At 38.4% G+C, this 20,359-nt stretch overlaps 1 protein-coding gene across 6 annotated transcripts in view; it reads right to left on the minus strand.

Annotated features, from left to right (window-relative positions):
- Positions 1-4,909: 4,909 nt before the first annotated feature.
- LOC131232742 (ubiquitin C-terminal hydrolase 12-like) overlaps positions 4,910-20,359 on the minus strand; it is a 61,858-nt gene continuing 46,408 nt past the window's right edge. For 2 of the 6 annotated variants that reach the window (XM_058229209.1, XM_058229207.1), the window contains exons 17-32: positions 20,089-20,166; positions 19,818-19,906; positions 19,613-19,721; positions 19,370-19,438; positions 19,150-19,260; positions 17,411-17,466; positions 17,123-17,300; positions 16,572-16,673; positions 16,414-16,485; positions 16,138-16,203; positions 15,668-15,733; positions 10,129-10,215; positions 9,884-9,997; positions 6,518-6,592; positions 6,344-6,430; positions 4,910-5,519 (exon numbers count right to left, since the gene is read on the minus strand). In XM_058229209.1, the coding sequence (XP_058085192.1) occupies positions 5,478-5,519; positions 6,344-6,430; positions 6,518-6,592; positions 9,884-9,997; positions 10,129-10,215; positions 15,668-15,733; positions 16,138-16,203; positions 16,414-16,485; positions 16,572-16,673; positions 17,123-17,300; positions 17,411-17,466; positions 19,150-19,260; positions 19,370-19,438; positions 19,613-19,721; positions 19,818-19,906; positions 20,089-20,166 (1,401 nt within the window). In that variant the 3' untranslated portion in view covers positions 4,910-5,477. Of the gene's footprint in view, positions 5,520-6,343; positions 6,431-6,517; positions 6,593-9,314; positions 9,431-9,883; positions 10,001-10,128; positions 10,216-15,667; positions 15,734-16,137; positions 16,204-16,413; positions 16,486-16,571; positions 16,674-17,122; positions 17,301-17,410; positions 17,467-19,149; positions 19,261-19,369; positions 19,439-19,612; positions 19,722-19,817; positions 19,907-20,088; positions 20,167-20,359 lie in introns of those variants that run through there. The other 4 variants (XM_058229206.1, XM_058229205.1, XR_009164926.1 and 1 more) reach the window with 3 other exon arrangements.

Below are 20,359 nucleotides of genomic sequence, written 5' to 3' on the forward strand. Positions count from 1 at the left end.
ATCCTCTAACTTTGGCTATAAACTAGCTGCAGTTTTCTCCCTCAAAACATTATAAAGAACCTCATCCGTGAAATATAAATAGATGGAGGCTAAAGCATTACTATCAAGAGTATCCTATTCTTCATCTTTCAAAGTTGATTTCCGCTCCTCAAGAGCCCTAGCTTCACCTTGATTGGTTAATAGAATAATCATCTTAATCTTTCACAACTCAAAATTATTTTTGTTTGAGTACTTCTCAATATCAAACTTGGCGTTTCTCATTAACGTTAATCTTGCAGATCCATATATGTGCCCCAACGATTGCTCTGATACCACTTGTTGAGTTTTGGACTGCAGAATCACACAGAGATGGATCTAGGATAGCAATCCATGAGCATCAAGCAAACACAAGTGAACACAAAGATTTAACGTGGAAAACTCTTTCGGGAAAAAATCACGGCACAAAGCGACAGATCTTCATTATGAAAGCAGAAATTAGAAAGAGAAAAGACTTACTCAATTCAAACAAGCTTGAATCTCACCATTGCTACACTCTTTGCAAACCCTAAAACTATTTTAGAAAGTCTTCGAATCCCTTAGAATAATACCTCTTAATCCCTTTTACACCCATATATATATATATATATATATATATATATATATATATATATATATATATATATATATATATATATATAGTTTTAGGAAGAATCCCAAACAAAATCGAAAAGAATCATAAACAAATCCCGCACTTTTGCAGTTGCACAAAAAATCTGCACAGAATCTCATTAGATTTAAGACATCAAATAGAACAATATAAGCATACAGATAGGCTACTTCAATGAATGTTATGTATTTATTTTTATTATTATTATTATTATTTTGTTTGTGAAGTAACTCAACTGCCATCTTTTACAAAGTAGGCTAATTTGCTAAAGATTGATGAACATTAGGTCAGGCCATTAGGTAACTTGGGGGACCAGTTTGGTAAACTGAAAATTTTGACTTAATGCGGAATCTGGAAAGCACTTGGCGTTTAGTTTTGTTTGTTAACACGGAACGTGAAAAGTGGTCCATAATTTTGGCTGAATATTTTCAACAATGAATGTCTAGCTTAATGGTGAATGGAGAATGTGCTCCGTGTATTCCTTTTTAAAATTTCAAAATTGCCCGGCACCTTTTCCTTTGCATAATATATAACCCAACTTTTAACGTGTGGCACTTCTCTGGGCCCACTATAATTTATGTGTTAGATCCACACCGCCCATCAACTTTTCTCTATCATCCTAGATTATGATCCCAAAAAATGACGCACATACAAACCTCAAGTCGACCACACCATAGAAAGCAGTGGGAATGGAATGACTACTGTTAAAACCTTCTTAGGGTCCACTGTGAAGTTTATTTGCCATCTAAACTTTTCATAAGGTCACATAAACCTGGATGAAGGGAAAACACAAAAATCAGCTTGATCAGAGGCTTATGTGGCCCCAAGAAATTTTTTATGGTAGGCACCTAACTCCCACTGTTTCTTTTAGTGTGGCCTACTTAAGCCTTAGATCTTGCTTGTTTTTCGTCTAAAATGATATGGAAAAATGAATGAAAGGTGTGGATAAAACATATACATCACGGTACACCCCATAGAGCCCTTTGACAAGACCATCCATCTCTACCTAGACTGAATAGGGGTAGTAAGCAATCCCACCCAGATTTGGGGGGAGCGGATCAGGGGAGACCCCATCCACCGAGGTGGTGGGACCCCTGACTATGGGCCTACTGTGATGTATGTGACTACATCCACACCGTCCATCCATATTGAAAGCTCATTTTAGGGCATGATCCAAAAAAAAATAAAAAATGAAGCAGCTCCAAATCCCATATGGACCATGGTAAAGGAAACATTGGTGATTGACCATTAAAAACTTCTTGTGCTTGGATCAAGATGATATTTGTATGGTCTCTTTATCTAGGTGTTTGTCCTTATCAACGGTTGGATGGAAAATAAACATTTTGATGGAATCCATGAAGTTTTTAATGGTAAGGATTAAATCACGTCTATTTCCTATGGTGTAGTCGGCATAAAATTTGCGTCAGCTTCATTTTTGGGGTAATGCCCTAAAATGAACTTTCAAAATGGCTGGATGGTGTGGATTTAAGGTACACACATCATTGTAAGCCCCATAGTTAGGGGTCCCGCCACGGTGGTGATCCCGCATCTCACCTAATCCACTCCTGAATTTTGGGGGTTCAGCGAATTGTGTGGTGTGCCACGTGCCACTGACATTGGCCCTAATCGTGGGGCCCACCTTGATGTATGTATCTTATATCCACTCTGTCCATCCATTTTTTCAAATCATTGTGGCATTATAAAAATAAAAATAAAAATGAAGCAAATCCAATTATCAAGTGGGCCATACCGTAGGAAATAGCGGTGAGTGACCATTAATAGGCCAAGAAAGTTCTAGGCCACTTGAGATTTGGATCATCCTCATTTTTGGGATCAATCCCTAAAATGATTTGGAAAAATGGATGGACGGCGTGGATAAAACACATACATTATTATGGAGGCCATACAATACCGTCCAATAGCTAGGAGCTACTCCTGTCGTTAGTATGCAATCTGGATCCACTCAGGTGGGTGATACCCTAACTGTGAGGCCCACCGTTATGTATGTGACTACATTCATACTATACAACCATATTAAAAGCTCATTTTTGGGCCTGAACCAAAAAATGAGGCAGATCCAAATCTCAAATGGGCCATAGTATAAGAAAAGGTGGTAAATGACTATTAAAAATTTCTTGCCAACCACACAACCTTTGGATTAATATGATATTTGTGTGGTCTCTTCATCTAGCTGTTTTTTACCTTATCAACAAGTTGGTAAATAAACATTTTGATTGAATCCATGAAGATTTTAATGGTAGGGATTCGTAGGGATTCAATCATGATTGTTTCATAAGGGCAGATGTGTCAAATTAACATATTCCAAACATTTGAGAGGTTAGTTAACAAATACGTTGTTATATATTCAATACTAGGTTTTCAACTTCAGATTCAGACTTGGAACTTCAGAGTAAACAATCAGACCCTAATTCTCTTAAAGCATTGATAAAAATGAGGCTACGCCCCATGGTCATAACATGCTAGCTTTGAAGAACGAAGATGTGAAATGAACCTGTAACATATCCATCCTATGGCTAAGGAATCTCAGCCAGAAAGTCTCGTGAGAATACGCATTCCTCCTCATGAGTTGTGTGGGCTTCCTCTCCATGGTGTTGTGTAGGCTTCTAGTTAGCCACATATCAATACGACTCCTCTTGATTTGATTTTCTATCCTAACGCTTATCCTGTCAAACCGGCGCATCATGGATCCGAGCATCAAGCAGCGCAATCCAGTTCTCCTTTTTAGAATAACCACTGTACCCCCGACCTCATGTGCTAGTTGAGAAGGCCTAATAACCACACAATTGATGGGCCATAATGCAACCAACTGTTTTATTCAATATGAAATGCGGGTTGAAAGACAGCTTCTAAAGGCACGTGCTTTTTACAATCAAAGGACCTCTTTCATAGAGGCCTGAAAATGAGATGGAACATCTACTAAACAGGCCCCAAGCATCAACCAAATGACAACTGATCATTCTATGATTGCGTTTTTAAAACATATAGAAAATACTCTTTTCCTCCCAGATACACCGTATCTCATTTCAAATCTTCATTTGTTCGTATAACTGATGAAGTTCGATTGTTTATGTACTCGGAAGATCCCGCCATTTTATTACTACAGGCAAAAATAACACTCTTTTCCAAGCAATCTGCCCCTCTTCCATATGAAAATTGGCTCCAACGATCTCGAAGTTGCCACAACGGCCCCCAAAAAAAGACAAAAAGAACTGATCAGGCAGATGATAGCAATCTATTTCACCCATTGAATTAGAACTTACCGTCTATTCTATTTCCAACCACCCATTTCCACTTCGACCACATGGTCACGTCCAACACTGGACAGACTGCGTATCTACAAAATTGTGGAGAACGAGCCGCCACTGTTTCAGATGAAGTAACCATCAATGCAAGTCTTTCAACTAAAGAATTAGTAATGTTAAGGCACAGAGAACGAAGGCTAATAAATGAAAAGTCAATGAAACAAGGGTGCATTCCAAACGTTTTAAGTGTACAATTCACCGAGAGTAACCCAATCCTAGGGTTGGGCCGGGATTGGGGAGGCCCCGGGGATCTCTGACTGGACGATCTCAATCCAGATTGGGATCTTCCAATCACGGAGCCTTTTGGGGAATCCCTTATTAAGGTCTGTGCCCATCAAATCGATCAGCTGGATCACAAATGCATCAAAACTGACAATGGAGCAATCAAGGGTTCAGGCCTGGGGTTGCCTTCAGCCCAGATTTCTTAACTGTTCGGTCCATGGCAATTCAAAATTTTGATCTTGCTTGGCCCGAGCCTGGCACATTAACAGCCCCACCCCGCAAGGAATTGGGTACCTCAGCAAGTAGCACGCTTGCTGAGGCTGGATCACAAATGCATCAAACTGACAATGGAGCAGTCAAGGGATCAGACCTGGGGTTGCCTTCAGCCCAGATTTCTTAACTGTTCGGTCCATAGCAATTCAAAATTTTGATCTTGCTTGGCCCGAGCCTGGCACATTAACAGCCCCACCCCGCAAGGAATTGTGTACCTCAGCAAGTAGCTTGCTTGCTGAGGCCCACCCACTAAATCCTCAGATCGTTGAGGAACCTTACAAGCATCAATGATTTTTTATTTTTTTTTTCCGACTAAGTGCGCACCAAGTGCCTCGGTATCACTTCCACTCAGTCAGTCTCATCACGAGATAATCACGGAGAAGAAATCAGAGCAGCCCTAATAAGGAAGAGTTGATAAAAGAGGCCTCCAAGGCCCAACTCAAGCTGGAGGCTAAAGAGCTGCTTCTTTTACACAATAAAATACCCCTTCGAAACTCAAAAGCAGTGACACCAACCATTATACAGCCCCCATACCTTAAACACAAGGAAAGAAATAGATACTGAAAAAGACGGGAAAAAAATGTTGAAGACACCCAACTATTTATACCCTGTATACATCCCCTAGTCCAAAATCATCTTTATGTGCTAAATTACAGTGGAAATGAAGATGATGGTGAGACCTCTCACCCAAGGGGCCTTCTTGACCACAAAGGAACCAAAAAAAAAAAAAAAAAGATGAGGAAAAAAAGGAGAAAAAACGAAAAGCTCAAGAGCGGGGGCTGCTGTCGTTGGTAAATGACATGCACATAGGCATTTCGTAAACTATCTCCCCACCCAACACTAGAAAGAATACATAAGCAACAAAAATTAATAAACCAAACCCGACAACAATCTCAAAGCTTCTCGTCCCTAGGGTGCATCTTGCTGTGTGCCCCATTTAGCATATAGCTGGAGTGGCAGCAGGCTGAGGCACTGGGTTTGGTCAGTGCGGTTGCGGAGGTCACTGACATTTTCTAGTTGTAGATTTTCACTGGCTTCTCAAATGTGAGGCGGCTCTGCAAGAGGAAGAAGCATGGTGATGAAAATTGTGGGGACGAGTAGAGTTTCTGATATTTAAATGGATAGTAGAAATTCTTAGACCACCTTTGTCCAAACAATGTAAATGTGAGTTCCATTGGCCGGGAAGAACAAATATTTTGTGTAATCTCAAATGGGCTAACCACAAATACCAGGAACTCATAGCGCATCATATAAAAGGTTAAATAAATAAATACATAAAAAAATTGATCAGAAAGATCCAGTTTTGAAAATGGAAAGTGGGTGATGGGTAAGTTGTGCAAGATCGAAGCTCATCAGGCAGGCCCAAAAGCGTTGACGCAAATGGGCAAAAAAGCAGGCCAGTCCATTCATTCAGTGGGGCATGTATTCATATCGAGTGTGGCCACTTGATCAAGTTTTTCTAACCGCCCATTTACCTTATACGGGGGTTGCCCACCTGAAGTCAAGGCTAGTCCATTTTGGGATTCAAGGGATCAACATGGTGGTGCCTGCCAGGTGAATGGCTTAGATCTCATACACGTGAGCAATGCCAGCATGTGTAAGAAATATATCCCCTGGAAAGTGCACGGAAAGGGGTGCAATTAGCAGCCAAACGAACGCGCCCACGCACGAACCAAGCTGGTTTGTGTAAGCCAAAAAATCCCTTGGAAGTGCACACACATGAGGGCAATTGACAGCTACCACACCCACACCATCCCCACAAACCCACATGCACACAGCCACACAAGGAAAAAAAGAGAGAGAACAAATAACTTCAGCTACAAAAGGAGCATTTATATGAAATTGAAGAACCAAAAGGTAATTAAGACATAATAATTACCTGATTGGCTGTGTAAGCTCTTTTTGGAGCAGTGTCTGAGTGTTCCAACCCAAGATATTGCTCCCAAGCTCCATAAACATCTCTTCTCTGGAGAAAGGCGGATATTAAAAGGAGATCAAGGGACTTGATGAATCGCAGGTTGAAAAGGACGAGAGAATAAAAGTTCAGACTTACCTGAAAACGACTGGACACAATGTCGGAATCGTGAAGGTATTCAGGACGACCCAGTGACAGAAAAGCAAACTTCCACTGTGAGTTGAGAAAGGATACAAAGTCAGGTCATGGTAAATATGGATTACAACACATGGATTTGTTGGTGCTTAGCACCAGTGTTCTAAGTATCGGTATCGCTACAGGTTTTGCTAGCCGGGGATATGGAAACAATATCGATATTGTCGATGGTATCACCGATAACCAGAAATGCAGGGCAACATCGGGAAACATGGCGAAAATGGAATTCTTCAGTGAAAAATCAGGAGACACTAAAATATACATATTTGCATATTTAGGAATCAAAAAATTGCAAAAAGAACGCATCTATTATAAGTTTCCATTTAATGAGTGCCTCAAAGCATGCGTTGTGACACTGTCGTAAGAAATCAGTCCAACCATCCCATCTATCTATCCAACCATCCAACCTTCCATCCAAACATCCATTGATATTTCAAAATATTCACTTCACATGATATTTCGCTGAGAAATCGTCGATAACTGGAAAGAAAATGAAATATTGTGGTCTCGATATAGCCCATGTTGTGATAACGATAATATTGTGATATTATCAATATCATCGTTAACAATTCGAACACTACAACCATGTGTCCATAAAAATATTTAAAATGAAATAAAAAATAAAAAAACATACTTTTGGCGATATCGATACAGCGATATTATCAAAATATCACCAATACGCTAGCGCGATACAAGCCACACTTGGAATTTATATAGTCGAAAATATTAGTGATACATTGGTGATCCAAGCGACACTTGGAATTTGCACACTCGAAAATATTGGCACTGCATTGGCGACATTGATACATTGGCAATACTTAGTGATACATCGCCGATACCTGAAACTTCTGATACTACCAGTGTTATCGGTATCACTACCAGTGTTATTGTTGAGCTGGAGATGCAAATATTATTGAGGATATTTCGATAACAGCAGGGATACTCCGAACAATGCTTATTACAACAACAAAAGGGATGTAGTTCATTTGTTTGTTCTTGCATGAACATTACTCACTTCTTTCTTGAATGAATATGACACAATGATTAGACCACTTATTACTTGAGCGTAAAGGGGTAAAATGCAGAAAGTACTCCAATGTAGCCCATGGGTGCATGATCCGGATCATTCATCAGTTAGGGCCTACAATGAACACACCCTGGTGTGAAAATCAGGCTATTGACCAGGAGGAACCACGTGTATGTTGAAAATTGACCATTGGTCATATTTTCTATAACTTCCATGTTTTGAGACACATACAGCCACCTAATTAGTGGATCGACTTGAATTTCTGGCCAGGGTATGTTCAATGTTGGACATACCTAATGAATGACTAGGACCTTGATGACATTTCCACTTCAGCTTGTGTGCTGCATAGATGGGCTTGTGAGAACAAGTCCCCCTGGCAGGGCTCTGATTAATAGTATTCCATTAAGCTATGGACCAAGTCACTCATGTTGGCGTCAGACATTGTGAACCTGAGAAACTCAGTGCACTGACATCTCTGCTGTAATTTGAAACGGTTTCTACGAAAATTAGTACATAAAAGGATAGCACAGAGAGAAATTTATCTGGATAAACAGCAAAAGTAAGAAGCAACATGAAACATGATCAATATTGAGGTGGCAATTAAATTGTTTTCAGATTTGCCTATAGTTAATGCATAATCACTCTCATTTTAAATTGGCAGTACCGAGGATCAAAAATTGGTACACATTTATTAAAGACTTCAAATACCATTACCCTATGTTGAAAGTTATCTAACAAAGTGGAACAATCCAATTAAACCCACTCTTTAACTGAAGGAAGACGGACCGAGAGGGCTTTTCAAGGGAATAAAAAACGATCAAGAGACGATGAATCAGGTATGCCCTACCCCGGCCAATGATCAGGTATGCCCTACCCCGTCCGTGCCGTGGCATGAAAATAAGGTCAAGATCATGAGGTGCACCATTACATGCACATCAAAAGTGGACCAACAAGCAATCCTTTTTAACCAATCAATTTTCTAACCATCTGCTATTTTTTTACTGTTCTTTTTTCTCCTATTATCATGTGCTGCCATCACATGCACCTCAAATGTGGACCAACAGGCAATCCATTTTGGTAAGTGTCTGCTTTTTTCTCCTCTTATCATGCGTTGGGCGTGGCACTTACTGCAAATAATACCATGAGAAGATCCAGAGTTATCAGCATTACCAGAGTTATGAAGCATTCAATATTCATGGACGTGGTACCTGTACAAGAATGTTTCATCTTTTGGGCCCCATCATGGATGACATGAACCATCAAAAATCACACTGATTGGACTCGTGAGGCTTGCAAATAGGTAGTTAAGAAAAATCCAACCAACATTCGACATTCAATGGACAAAAAGTCCTTCAATAGAGATGGCCAGGATAATCTGATTGGTGTTAGTTTTCATATGGCCTACCATGGCGATTTAAGTACTCATGAGGCTTGCAAATGTCTAATTAGGAGAAAATCTAACCGACAGTCGGCATTCATGTGCAAATGTCCTTGAAGAGATGACTAGGATAATCTGATTGGTGTTATAATTGTTATGGCCTACCCACAGTAGGGTAAAATAGCTGAACAGTCCATATCTCATATGCGTGCCATGTTAACAGAAATTGTCTGATAACTAAGATTTTAGCATTTAGCATTGGATACTTACTCAAACCGGAAAGAAGGGAAATAAAAGACGAATTGACTTTATTCTAAAGAACCACACTAGCATACCTCGCAATAGCGTCCCTCCACTAACCGAGAGCCAAATTTTCATAAGATCCACTGTCCATCGGGTATGATGCCTCATCATGATCCAACACCCAGGTGGGCCACACCATAGGAAACAGCTGGGATGGGACACCCACAATTAGTTTTGTGGAGGGCCGACCATGGTGTTTATATGCCATCCAATCCATTCATCTAATGTGCCTCAGCAGGATGAAAAAATTACCCAAATATCAAAGTATTCCAAAACTCAGGTGTGCCACACCACGAGAATTTGAAGGTTTTAGGTATAATTTTATGGGTTGCCCATCTGAGCGTTGAATCAGCCTGATTTTTGGGATCAAGGCCAAACAAAGGGTGGTGTACCTGATGGACGGGGTGGATTTCATGCACGTTAAGTCGTTTCCCCCACGTGAGAGAGTAACCCTGGTGGATACCTGAGCAAGGTACGCAAGCATTTTCCTACTCTAAATGTAAATGTTGACACGTCTCCAACACTTTGATCTTTGTCATATAGAAATTATGCAGAAGCATGCAGGCTCATGAAACATTCTCAAGTTGAGAATAACAAATACCTTAGAGAATTCCTCGTCTGGAACCTGCAACTTCTTCTGGATACGGACTTTAACCTCGGCTAAAGTCTCACCTTCATGGATGATCAAGAAAAAGGGTTCCCCAAAATTCTGAACCTGCTGTTGAAACCAAACAGGTTGAAAAAGTTGAAGCAGGGTTAGTCGGAAACAAGATGGCCTTAACCAGTCCAGAAATATCTGCTGCACCTGAAAATAATAAACATGCATAATAAATGTCTGACCCATACCATCTGATTTTGAGATGCATCTTTTGTGAAGTGATAGACATGAATCAAGCGATCTTGAGGACCAAGGTTTTTCTCTTCTTCTGGAACCTGTGGCAATGGACAAAGCACGTGAACCTCTTCAAGTACTCAGAAAGATCTTATCCCTACTAAAGATATTACCCTTTTTTTTATATCATCGTGATCTGGTCATAGGGTTCGGTATCACACATCCCACAGAAAACAAGTCAAGATTCAACTAGAATCATATCTGATAAAAGGACTAAATAAAACATGTGATTCATTTGCAAAAGAATGGCCACGCTTAATGATTTATTAGTTTCATTGTACAGATGAAGGCAAATGAGATGGAATTTCAAGTAACATGCTATGATGCATTAATGGATGTAAAAACTATACCACAACACTGCAATTGACTTCTGAATAATATTTAGATGTTTGAAAGCTCTATATGCAGTTTGTCTTCTAAATGACCTAGTTATTGCCAAAACAGGAAATGGCAACAATTGACTAAACGAGGGACAAAGATTTCCCAATACATACAGATGATTTATCAGCATTTTGAGTGTTTTAAATAGCGGTAGCGTGATGTGTAGCATTCAGCCCTCTATAGCGTGTAGCACAAATACGTAGCATGTAGTGTAAGCTACACGATATTTCTATTTTTTAATTTAAAAATAGGACAAAAATAATAAATAGTGAAAAAAAATATAAAAATGCCTAAAAGATGATTCATTTTATCAATTATGAGCATGTTCAAAAAAGTTATTAGTTATCATTTATCAAAAGCCAATCCACATATATAAGCCAAATCAAATAATTATCACATCAACAACTTCCTAAGCAAACCACTTTAATTAATAATGTCTAATTGAAACCACAAGTCACAATTATGAAAAGAAATAAAAATCCCATAGGTTAAAAGTATCAAGTGCAATACAAGTGTCACATTCCTCAACATTAGAAACAAAGAAAACGTGAAAAAATAAAAATAAAAAACTAAAATAGTAAAAAAATACATTGTAACTTACGCTACAGACGCTACGCGCTACATAGTTGTAGCGTACGCTACGGACGCTACGCACTACATAGTTGTAGCGTACGCTACCCCTATAGCGTGCGCTACAGGGGATTTATGCTATTTGGGACGCTACGTAGCGTATGCTACCGCTACGCTACGGGCGCTATTTGAAACACTGAGCATTTCTTGACAAGTATATTGCCACAGGATTAGCCTCGTCTAATAACTGACCAACCTCGTTTTCATTGAGCACTGGAAACACGAATTTCATCTATGGTTCACACTAAATCACCATGGACCCAGGCTTCTTATCATGCCCATGATATTACAAAGAATCACCCTCGAAGAATCTATGCCTCGACTAAGAAATCAATTTAAAAACATGACTGCCCCAACTTTGTCCTTGTTAGAGAACACCTCCAGTGCCAAACGAGCTCAATGGTTTTTAATACTAATTGAGACTGAGTCGACTTGGCTGAATCAACTTGGTAACAGTGAGTAATGAAATGCAGTGCTCTAAAACCCAAAGTAGACTGGACGTTTGGACTAGTTTTGGCCAGAACTGACCACAAAAGCAGGCCAGGTTGCCAGAAACCAGTTCTAGGTGGTCAATTGTTTCCTTCAAAAAATGCTAGACAGTGTTGTCAAATCGCATATGCGATTGTATGCGATCAGCATATGCTGTTCGCATATGCGATCGCACAATTGCATATGCCATGGCATATTTTTAATATAATAATAAAGAAATTAAAATGAAAAAAAAAATTAATTGAAAAATTGAAAAAACTCTTAAAAAATAGGAAAAACTTGCCTAATTAGTACACATGATTGGATTGGGTTATTTTACTTATTTCATTATAGTTTGAGTGTTTCATTAAGTTATATATTTAATTATTATATTATATAAATTTTAACAAAACAATCAAGCTACATTTAAAAGAGAACTAATTATTATAAACTTCAAACGAAGAAATTTTATTGATAAATGGATAACTTGAAACAACTTACAACTTAATTTACAAAAAGTAAGCACAACTTAAAAAATATAAAAAATAAACATAGTTGAAATAATTGTAGAGAAATTAGAGTAAGAGAGCAAGAGTAAGAGATTTAGAGCTTTGGAGTAAAGAATAGTGAAAATGGAAGGGATATGAGTGCCTATTTATAGGCAAAAGTTCTCCAAATTGAAAAAATAACAATAAAAAAAAATTTACTTCCACTCTGGCTATTGGGAAATATGCGATCGCATACTCGTATATGCGATCGCATATTGGTCGCATATAAAAGTATGCCATGGCATACTTGCTAGGATCGCATATGCCATCATGGCATATGCAATCGCATATGCACATATGCGATCGCATTTGACAACAATTGCTAGATTACAAAAGAAATTTAGAACCCACAACCTCTGCTTCTCAAGTAAACACCCTTACTACTGTGCTGTAGGCAGATTATTCAATAATTGAATCATTTCACATTAAATACGTTTCAAAACAAGATTGGGTTTGATTGGACTGAACTGCCCACTAAAACTTGTCAGGTTTTAAAACACTGATGAAATAAAATGCGTCACCGGGCAAGTCATACTCCAGAATCAGACTATCCAAGTTGAACCAGTTCAACATCAAGGCAAATAGCATTCCAAAAGCAATATTTAATACCATGTTTAGCTCCTATTACTATTGAGATCACCCTCCTTGTGTGCATGTGAATGTGTGTTCATATTCATGGAATGACATAAAGTGGCTAAATTTTGATAAGGGGAATGGCTTGACACGTAAGCGGAGATAAAACAACAGCTTCAAGATTGTGATATAGGAAGGTACCATCCAACTCAGCTATGGGATCAACATCCTGATGTGGAATGTTAGTATCCTCTTGATTTGGCAGCATCTTGCTTTTTCCTACTTGGGAGATTCATCCGCTACACTTTTGCGAACTAAACTATAGAAATGCCTAACAATTTCTGGTCCAAAATTACCATAAGATTACATCCAGCCTCTTGAATTTTACAATTCAATTTGATTAACATAAAATAGGCTATCACTTTCCAAAACTGAGAGATTAGTTCTTCATAGCAGCAGGCTATCATCTTGTTCTAGACGACCTCAGCATAGTTGTTTCTTTATTTTTATTTTGAAGGATGACAATTTTTTGAAGGAAACCGCAAAGCTGAAAAAAAATACAAAAGAAAAGGAAAAAATAAAAAATCTGTCCCATCCGCTAGCTACACGCTAATAACAACACTCCCTCCACTCAACCACCAGAGATCGAGCAAAAATAAAACCCACGGGTTTGCCCAGAATGTCCCTAAAGCACCTACGATTTCTTACCATCCAAATGGCCCATAACCCAATTAGCAAAAACAGTCTTCATTCCTGAGATACTTCCCTTCCCGAAGTAGCACCCCCCCCCCCCCCCCCCCAAAAACAACAAAGAAGTTGTCGCAATCTGGAAAAACCCAGGCAATGGCAAAATACTGAAGGACAAGAGCCCACACCTCCCTTGAAAGCACCAATGCATGAACAAATGAGATGTCAATTCCTCATCCTTTAGGCAAAGAGGGCAAGCATTGATAAGGATGAGTCCTCTTTTACAAAGGTTAAAAATAGTCAACACCTTATTCCAGCCCATTCATAAGGATGAGTCCTCTTTTACAAATGAGATGTCGATTCCTCATCCTTCAGGCAAAGAAGGCACGCATTAATAAGGATGATGACCTCCTTCCATACTTATTAATAATGAACCCCTTTCAAAGTTTATCGGCATCCATCCTTCCGGAAAACATTTCACGAATTGCGTTAGATATTTCAAGAGGCGAGCAGGATCTTTCTTGGTATTTCCATACTGATATCCTCTCCTTATGGGCACTATTGTCCATGCCCCCTCTTCCTCTTCAGTCGTTGCATCACCATCAGTAGCTGCATCACCATCGCCATTTTTCGAGTTTGACTAGTGTTTGCTTCCCTTTGGGGTGAATTATTTTGTTTGATTATCAGCAATGTTTGAAATATCAGTATCGCGTTACGTATCGCATCCTTGGGATACAAATACATGTCGGTTAATCGCATGGGATATATTGTTTGTGTCAGATAATTAATCGCACTTTTTGGAAAACATGGGGAAACATTGTGGAAATGGTTGAATTTTTCAATGAAACTTCAGGGATTGTTAAAAAAAAGACCTTAATTCACACTTTTAAATCATAAATCTCAAAAAAGAAGTGCACATAATAGGTTTCCTTTGCATAGGGTCCTAAGCTATGCGTTGTCTGACTGAACTAATGCAACTATATTCAAATTGAATGAATAACATTTAGAGTATATGTGATGATCATTCCATGAAACAGTCCTAAATACTTCGAAATTAGTTTCAATTGACAGCTGATTAAATGAACATTTCGAAGAAAAAAAAATATTTTAATAATTTTTATTAAATTTTAAATATAAATTATTTTTATTTTCCAAAAATTGACAAAGGCTTGACAAACCAGTAGAATAGCCCTCATACATGCTTGATTTTATATTTGGAGTGCAACATTGCAAGAAATTTCAAAGAAATTGGGGAATTTTTGAAACTTCCCCAAATCAGACCACCAACACTCAAATTTTGAAATTAGAGTGTATGTTATGATCATTTCATCAAATACTCCTAAATACTTCGAAATTAGTCTCAAATGACAGCTAGTTGAAGGAAATTTTCGAAAAAAAAAATTAAAAAATGGAGAACATGAAGAACCAATGGATATTGAAATCAAATCTCCAACTCCGTGATTTTTCATGCAAAACATGAATAACCAATGGATTTATAACCATTTGACATTGATTTAACATAATTCCATAACCAATGGATTTATAACCATTTGACATTGATTTAACATAATTCCAACAAAAAAAAAAAAAGGGATTGGAAATTGAAAATGCTCACCAGATCAAACATGTGGGATATATCGGCACTACCTGTGCATTTTGTATCGCACAGGTGGGATACAAGATATATCGTAGGATATATTGGCCAATATCATCGATATTTAAAACATTGATTATCGGCAGTATTGTCATATGGATTGCATGGATGACTATATCTAGTATTGCTTCTATTGGACTTCTTATGCCCAGGATATGGATCGAATAATAAATATTCCTTTTTAAGATGGTCTACGAGCTACTACTCAATCTATTAGTTATCAAATACCATTAACTCCATGCGTGTTATCAATATTTTCCCTCTTTCCTAGAAATAAAGAAACGAGGTTGTATGTACTGAATGGATAATTCGATATCTTTTTTTGTCCATTATTCAAGTCAATGAGTTAAACCAGATAGTTATAAGAGTGAAAAGAAACAGCTAATGAATTCACGGTTAGAAAATTGGTACCATATTTTCTGGCAACCAAAATCCAGACAAATTGACGCAGTGTCAAACTCATTTACACAAACAGATTGAGCTAGAAATCCCCCATTATGATGTCTACCTTCGCCAGATCTGCTCAAACAGCAAACTCAAAGAAAGACTTACCTCCTCTGCACGCAATGTCCAGTATTGATCATTTATGTTGTCAATCTTTTCACTCGGTGGAAAAATCTGCAAAGAAAATATTGAGGAATTACTGGCCAAATAATGATCACAATGGTATTAAAAGATCTTAAAGTCTTTGAACACTTCAATTTGGGCTTGCAGCCTCCGAGAAAAAAGGGGCGAAGAATCCATTGAGAAAAGATCCTTTCTTCCAACCGAACAATAAAAACAAATTTCTTTCAGAAAGAAGCTACTAAGACTATGCACTAAAGAGGGATCCAATCAAACCAGAAGAGTGTCACCGACTTGCAGCAGTTAAGATCAGTTCAAACTCAATTTGCATAAATCGCGGCCAATTCATAATGTTCTTAATTATTGCTAACAATTAAGAAAAAAGAGTTCTCATTGGAGTACCTATTAATCCACACCAGCAACAGAGAAGAATTACTAAAAAGACCAAACAAAAATACCTTGTAGATCTTGTGATAGAAAACCTCTAGTAGTCGAAGCTCGGCATTAGGGTGAGACAATTCAACCTTCAAGAATTCAAGACACACAGTAGTTAAGAGTTTTATTTGAGGCAATTCTACTGCACAGATAATAAGACAAAAAAGGCATGCAGATCCCTAACCTAATCCCTTCTGCTACTAGCTATACGGCTAAAGAACCCTCTCTCTCTCTCTCTCTCGTTCAGAAAGAGTGAGGGTTGCATCAACTGGAAGGGTATCAACAGTTGCAAAAATTACCTTCGATTTCAAATCATTGATCACATCTCCCACAGTGCTTTGCTTGGGAAGTCTAATAGTGTGAATAACCACCTGAAGGAAAAGAAATACATTTAATAAAGACGCCATTAAGGGTAATATGGTTGAAAAAGATGACCACTTTAGTCTTGCATACTTACTTCATCCTTTGTCGCATGATGAAAAGCAACTTTCAGTGTTTTTAAACCCTGCAATTCTGGCAAAGGGATGTCCAACACTTCATAATAAAGGATGTCGGATGTCTGTCCCAGAAGGAATCAGTTAGAATTTTCAAGTTATTGACAACACACTATTGACACAATCAATCATTTCTTAGATTGTGTAAATAAAGAGCCCTGCTATGGCTAATTGTGGGGGTAGGATTCTGAGTCCGTTCTTTCCACAAATGCCAATGTGATCTTGTGCAAGATCCAGGTCATTGATCAGGTCAGCCCCATGTGTATGTTGAAATTACAACATTGGCTAATTTTTGTTAACTGTTCATTTTTAGACAAATCTGGTCACCTGATAAGGCTGATATTCAGAGTGCCCTATTTTTCAGGCAGTGGCGCATAAATGGTAGGACCCACCTAATGCACTCCCCGGACCTGGAGAGCAGGATTCTAGATCCTACAGTCGCCAGTAGCCATCGCAGTTTTCATAAATAAAATGACATTCTATCCCAAGCCCGATGAGGTATGTGATGGAAAACCTGGTTGTAATGGACCAGCATGTCCGATAGATGCTCTACGCCCCGGTACTTGATGGGTTGGGGTTTAGGCTGCTGAGAGTAACAGTTATGAGATGTAAGCCTAATTTTAGATGGATCAGCCAAACTAAGTTGGCGAGCAACTCTTTCCACAACTTCATCATAACTGAAAAGCTTCGACCTGATATTCACATGGAGAAAGGTCATACAGAAATTAAGCCAGAAGAGGAATCTCACAATGTACATCCTCCAAGTGTCTAGATAAAATAATAGTTGTTTTGAAATACTTACAACTCTAAACAGAAGTCATCCTCCTTAGGTTTCTCAAGAGATCGGAAATGGACAACCTATAGCATCATCACATCATCAAATGCTCAGAATATTAGAAACCCATGTTAATCACCAGAAGAAATACTTTTCTGTGAAAAACCATGTCCAGGTATCCAGAGCCAGAAAAATATGTAGGCATGCCAACAAGTGCAAAATTATATAAAATGTATTAATGAGTATCAGCATCACTCAACTGGATGTCAAGGCAAGCCTCTCGCAGATTAGCATCACTGGGAACTGTCTCAACCATAAGTTCGAAAACTGAACTCTAAGTCGATGTTCATTAACATTCAGTCAACCCAAAGACTTTCTCAGGCCATCATTAGTCTTTACCCAGTATTTCTATTTTGATCTCTTGACTTAACCCAGTATTACATTAATATTCTGTCAATAATTTTATAAAATATTAATATTTTTATTGATATACAAATATATATATATATATATATATATATATATTGAAAATAGATACATATTTATTCAAACATAACTATAAGATTCATACTTCATAAAAGATTCATACTTGATACTGTTTTGAAACAGATGCTTCACTGCACCTGCACATGAATTTGTTTTCTGCTATGCTTCACACTTTGTGCAACTATAGATGAAGCTCAAACAGAGGGTTCTTCTCATCAAGAAGACCAAGGTAATAGATGGCTCTTCTCATCAAGGCCAAGGTATCAGAGGCCTCTTCTCATGTAGGCCATGGAAGTCCACCAACTATGCAAGAAGACGACCCTGAGGTTAAGATGATACACCTTCGACAACCAACAATGGTTTCCATGGATATTTCCCTCCTCTCTCCTTCTCAACCACAAAACCATAAGCTTACATGCCCATCACCGGCCCACTATCCCCACCATGCTCCCTCTCCACTTCTTTTTCCTTTGAAAAAACATAACCAGAACCTGCTATTCTCAGTCTAGTCTTAGAGGATCAAGTCAAGCAGAAAAAGTTGAGCAAGAGTTGCCTAAGTCCACATCGATTCTTGGAGTTTTGACCAAACCTAGTTTCAAAGATACTTGATCAAAATTTGACCAAGTCGAGTCAATTAAGCTGAATTTCATATCAGCTCAATGAGTTTTAGAACTATGGCCTCGTATCTTTCCATCAACCTACACCATCCTACACACACCCTACCGAATATGGATTGCCTAGGCAAATTAACCCAGCCATCATCAAAGAGATGTCATGCACTAATTCTAGTAAATGAAACGTGCAAAATTTTATGTAAGTTCCCTTAACCAATTGAACTCCAACCTAAACCGAGTTTTAACTGGTAGCAGATTAGGTGCAGCCCCGGTCTCACCCAACATGGTGCGGCCCTGTGGGGCCCACCTTGATGTATGTGTTGTATATCCATGATGTACATCCATTTTTCCATCTCATTTTAGGCGATGAGCCCCGAAAAAAAAATAAAAAAATAAAAATTTGGGGGGATGGGGGGGACCACAGTATGAAACATTCCAATAACAATATGCCAAATTGCTACTCATAACATATGCTTGAACTTCAACAGTTTTCAGTTCCAGCTGACCATGTTATACAAATGCTATGCAGTTTAATTTCAGACAGCTGCTGAAAATAGCAAACACTTTACATAAGCCAGAATAGAGCCAAGTGGTCCCTTGTCGAGCCCAAAAAGAGCATCAAAGGACCATGTCTATTAACCAAGGGTTTTCTGAAAGGAGGCTTACCTGTCGATTATGAACATACTCCAGAAATGAAGGTACATCTGGATAACGGCAGTGATCGCCATTTTCAACTGGAGGAGATTTCTGGAAACAAATTATGTCCCCATCTTCAAGCTGCACATAAGAAATTAGAATATTAGGTACTGTTTCTGACCCAATATTGTCATTAAATATTACCTTTACGAAAAGATGATTCATGCATTATACAATAATACATATATACCTGGCTAGCTCGAAATGTAAGTTTCTTGTCTATGTGTTCACACATAACACTTGGCTCAAACTTTATTTCCTGAGAATTAAAAACAGGGGAGGAAGGGTTAAGAGAACTTTGCCACTAAAGATTTCTGGATAGAAACAAGGACAAGAAGAAGCATATGGCTGCAAATAAATACCAAATGAAAACCTTAACAGAAAAGGAAAATTACACTGCTAATCTAGAGACCAGAAATTAGACAAGACTTGCCTCATAAAGTTCTATTTCTTCATTTGGAGAGAAGCCAGCCATTCCATTCAATTTTGTTAGGATTTCCACTGGCTTACCTCCACCTTTAACAAAAAGCCTCCCTAGATACCTGATACCATCAGAAAGAATACCAAAGATGTCATATGTAAATATGCAATGCTGACCTGAAAAAACCAACAGAAACATAAGAAATCAATAGAGATACCTGAGCTCTTCCTTTTCAGGATCATAAAGCTTGAAGAAAAGTAGTATATCTTCTTTGGTCTTGTCAGGAGGAGGAAGGGGATGTAATTCCTGCAAGATTACACAAACAATAAAAAATAAAGGGAAGTTACATTCCAAAGATGAAATCCTGAGGCTGTTATAGAGCATTACTAGTTAGTTTCTTTTCAGATGCAAGTAGATTCGAAACCAGGGAAACATACTGTGACAGCCCAAGTTTGCATTAAATAGCTAAAGAATTAAGAATCGGTTACCTGTCCGAGCTCTACTTCCAAAAACAGCTTTAGTTCTGCATTGTGGGCCTTGTTTGATACCTCCCTCAATTGTCCAACCTACAATGAAAGAGAGTAAAATCATTAGGTTAAAAGATTTCATCACTTCCAGTGAACCTGTTAGAAACCTAATCTTCCTATGGAAGTTAAAAACACCACGGCTACATCCAAAGCAAAGAGGGGTCCCTAAAACAGAATGCAACAACATAGCCTGCCGAGCTGCAATGTAAACCAAAGACTGCACCAAACATTG

The sequence above is a fragment of the Magnolia sinica genome, chromosome 18 (genome assembly GCF_029962835.1).
Source record: "Magnolia sinica isolate HGM2019 chromosome 18, MsV1, whole genome shotgun sequence".
In the NCBI taxonomy this organism is placed as follows: domain Eukaryota; kingdom Viridiplantae; phylum Streptophyta; class Magnoliopsida; order Magnoliales; family Magnoliaceae; genus Magnolia; species Magnolia sinica.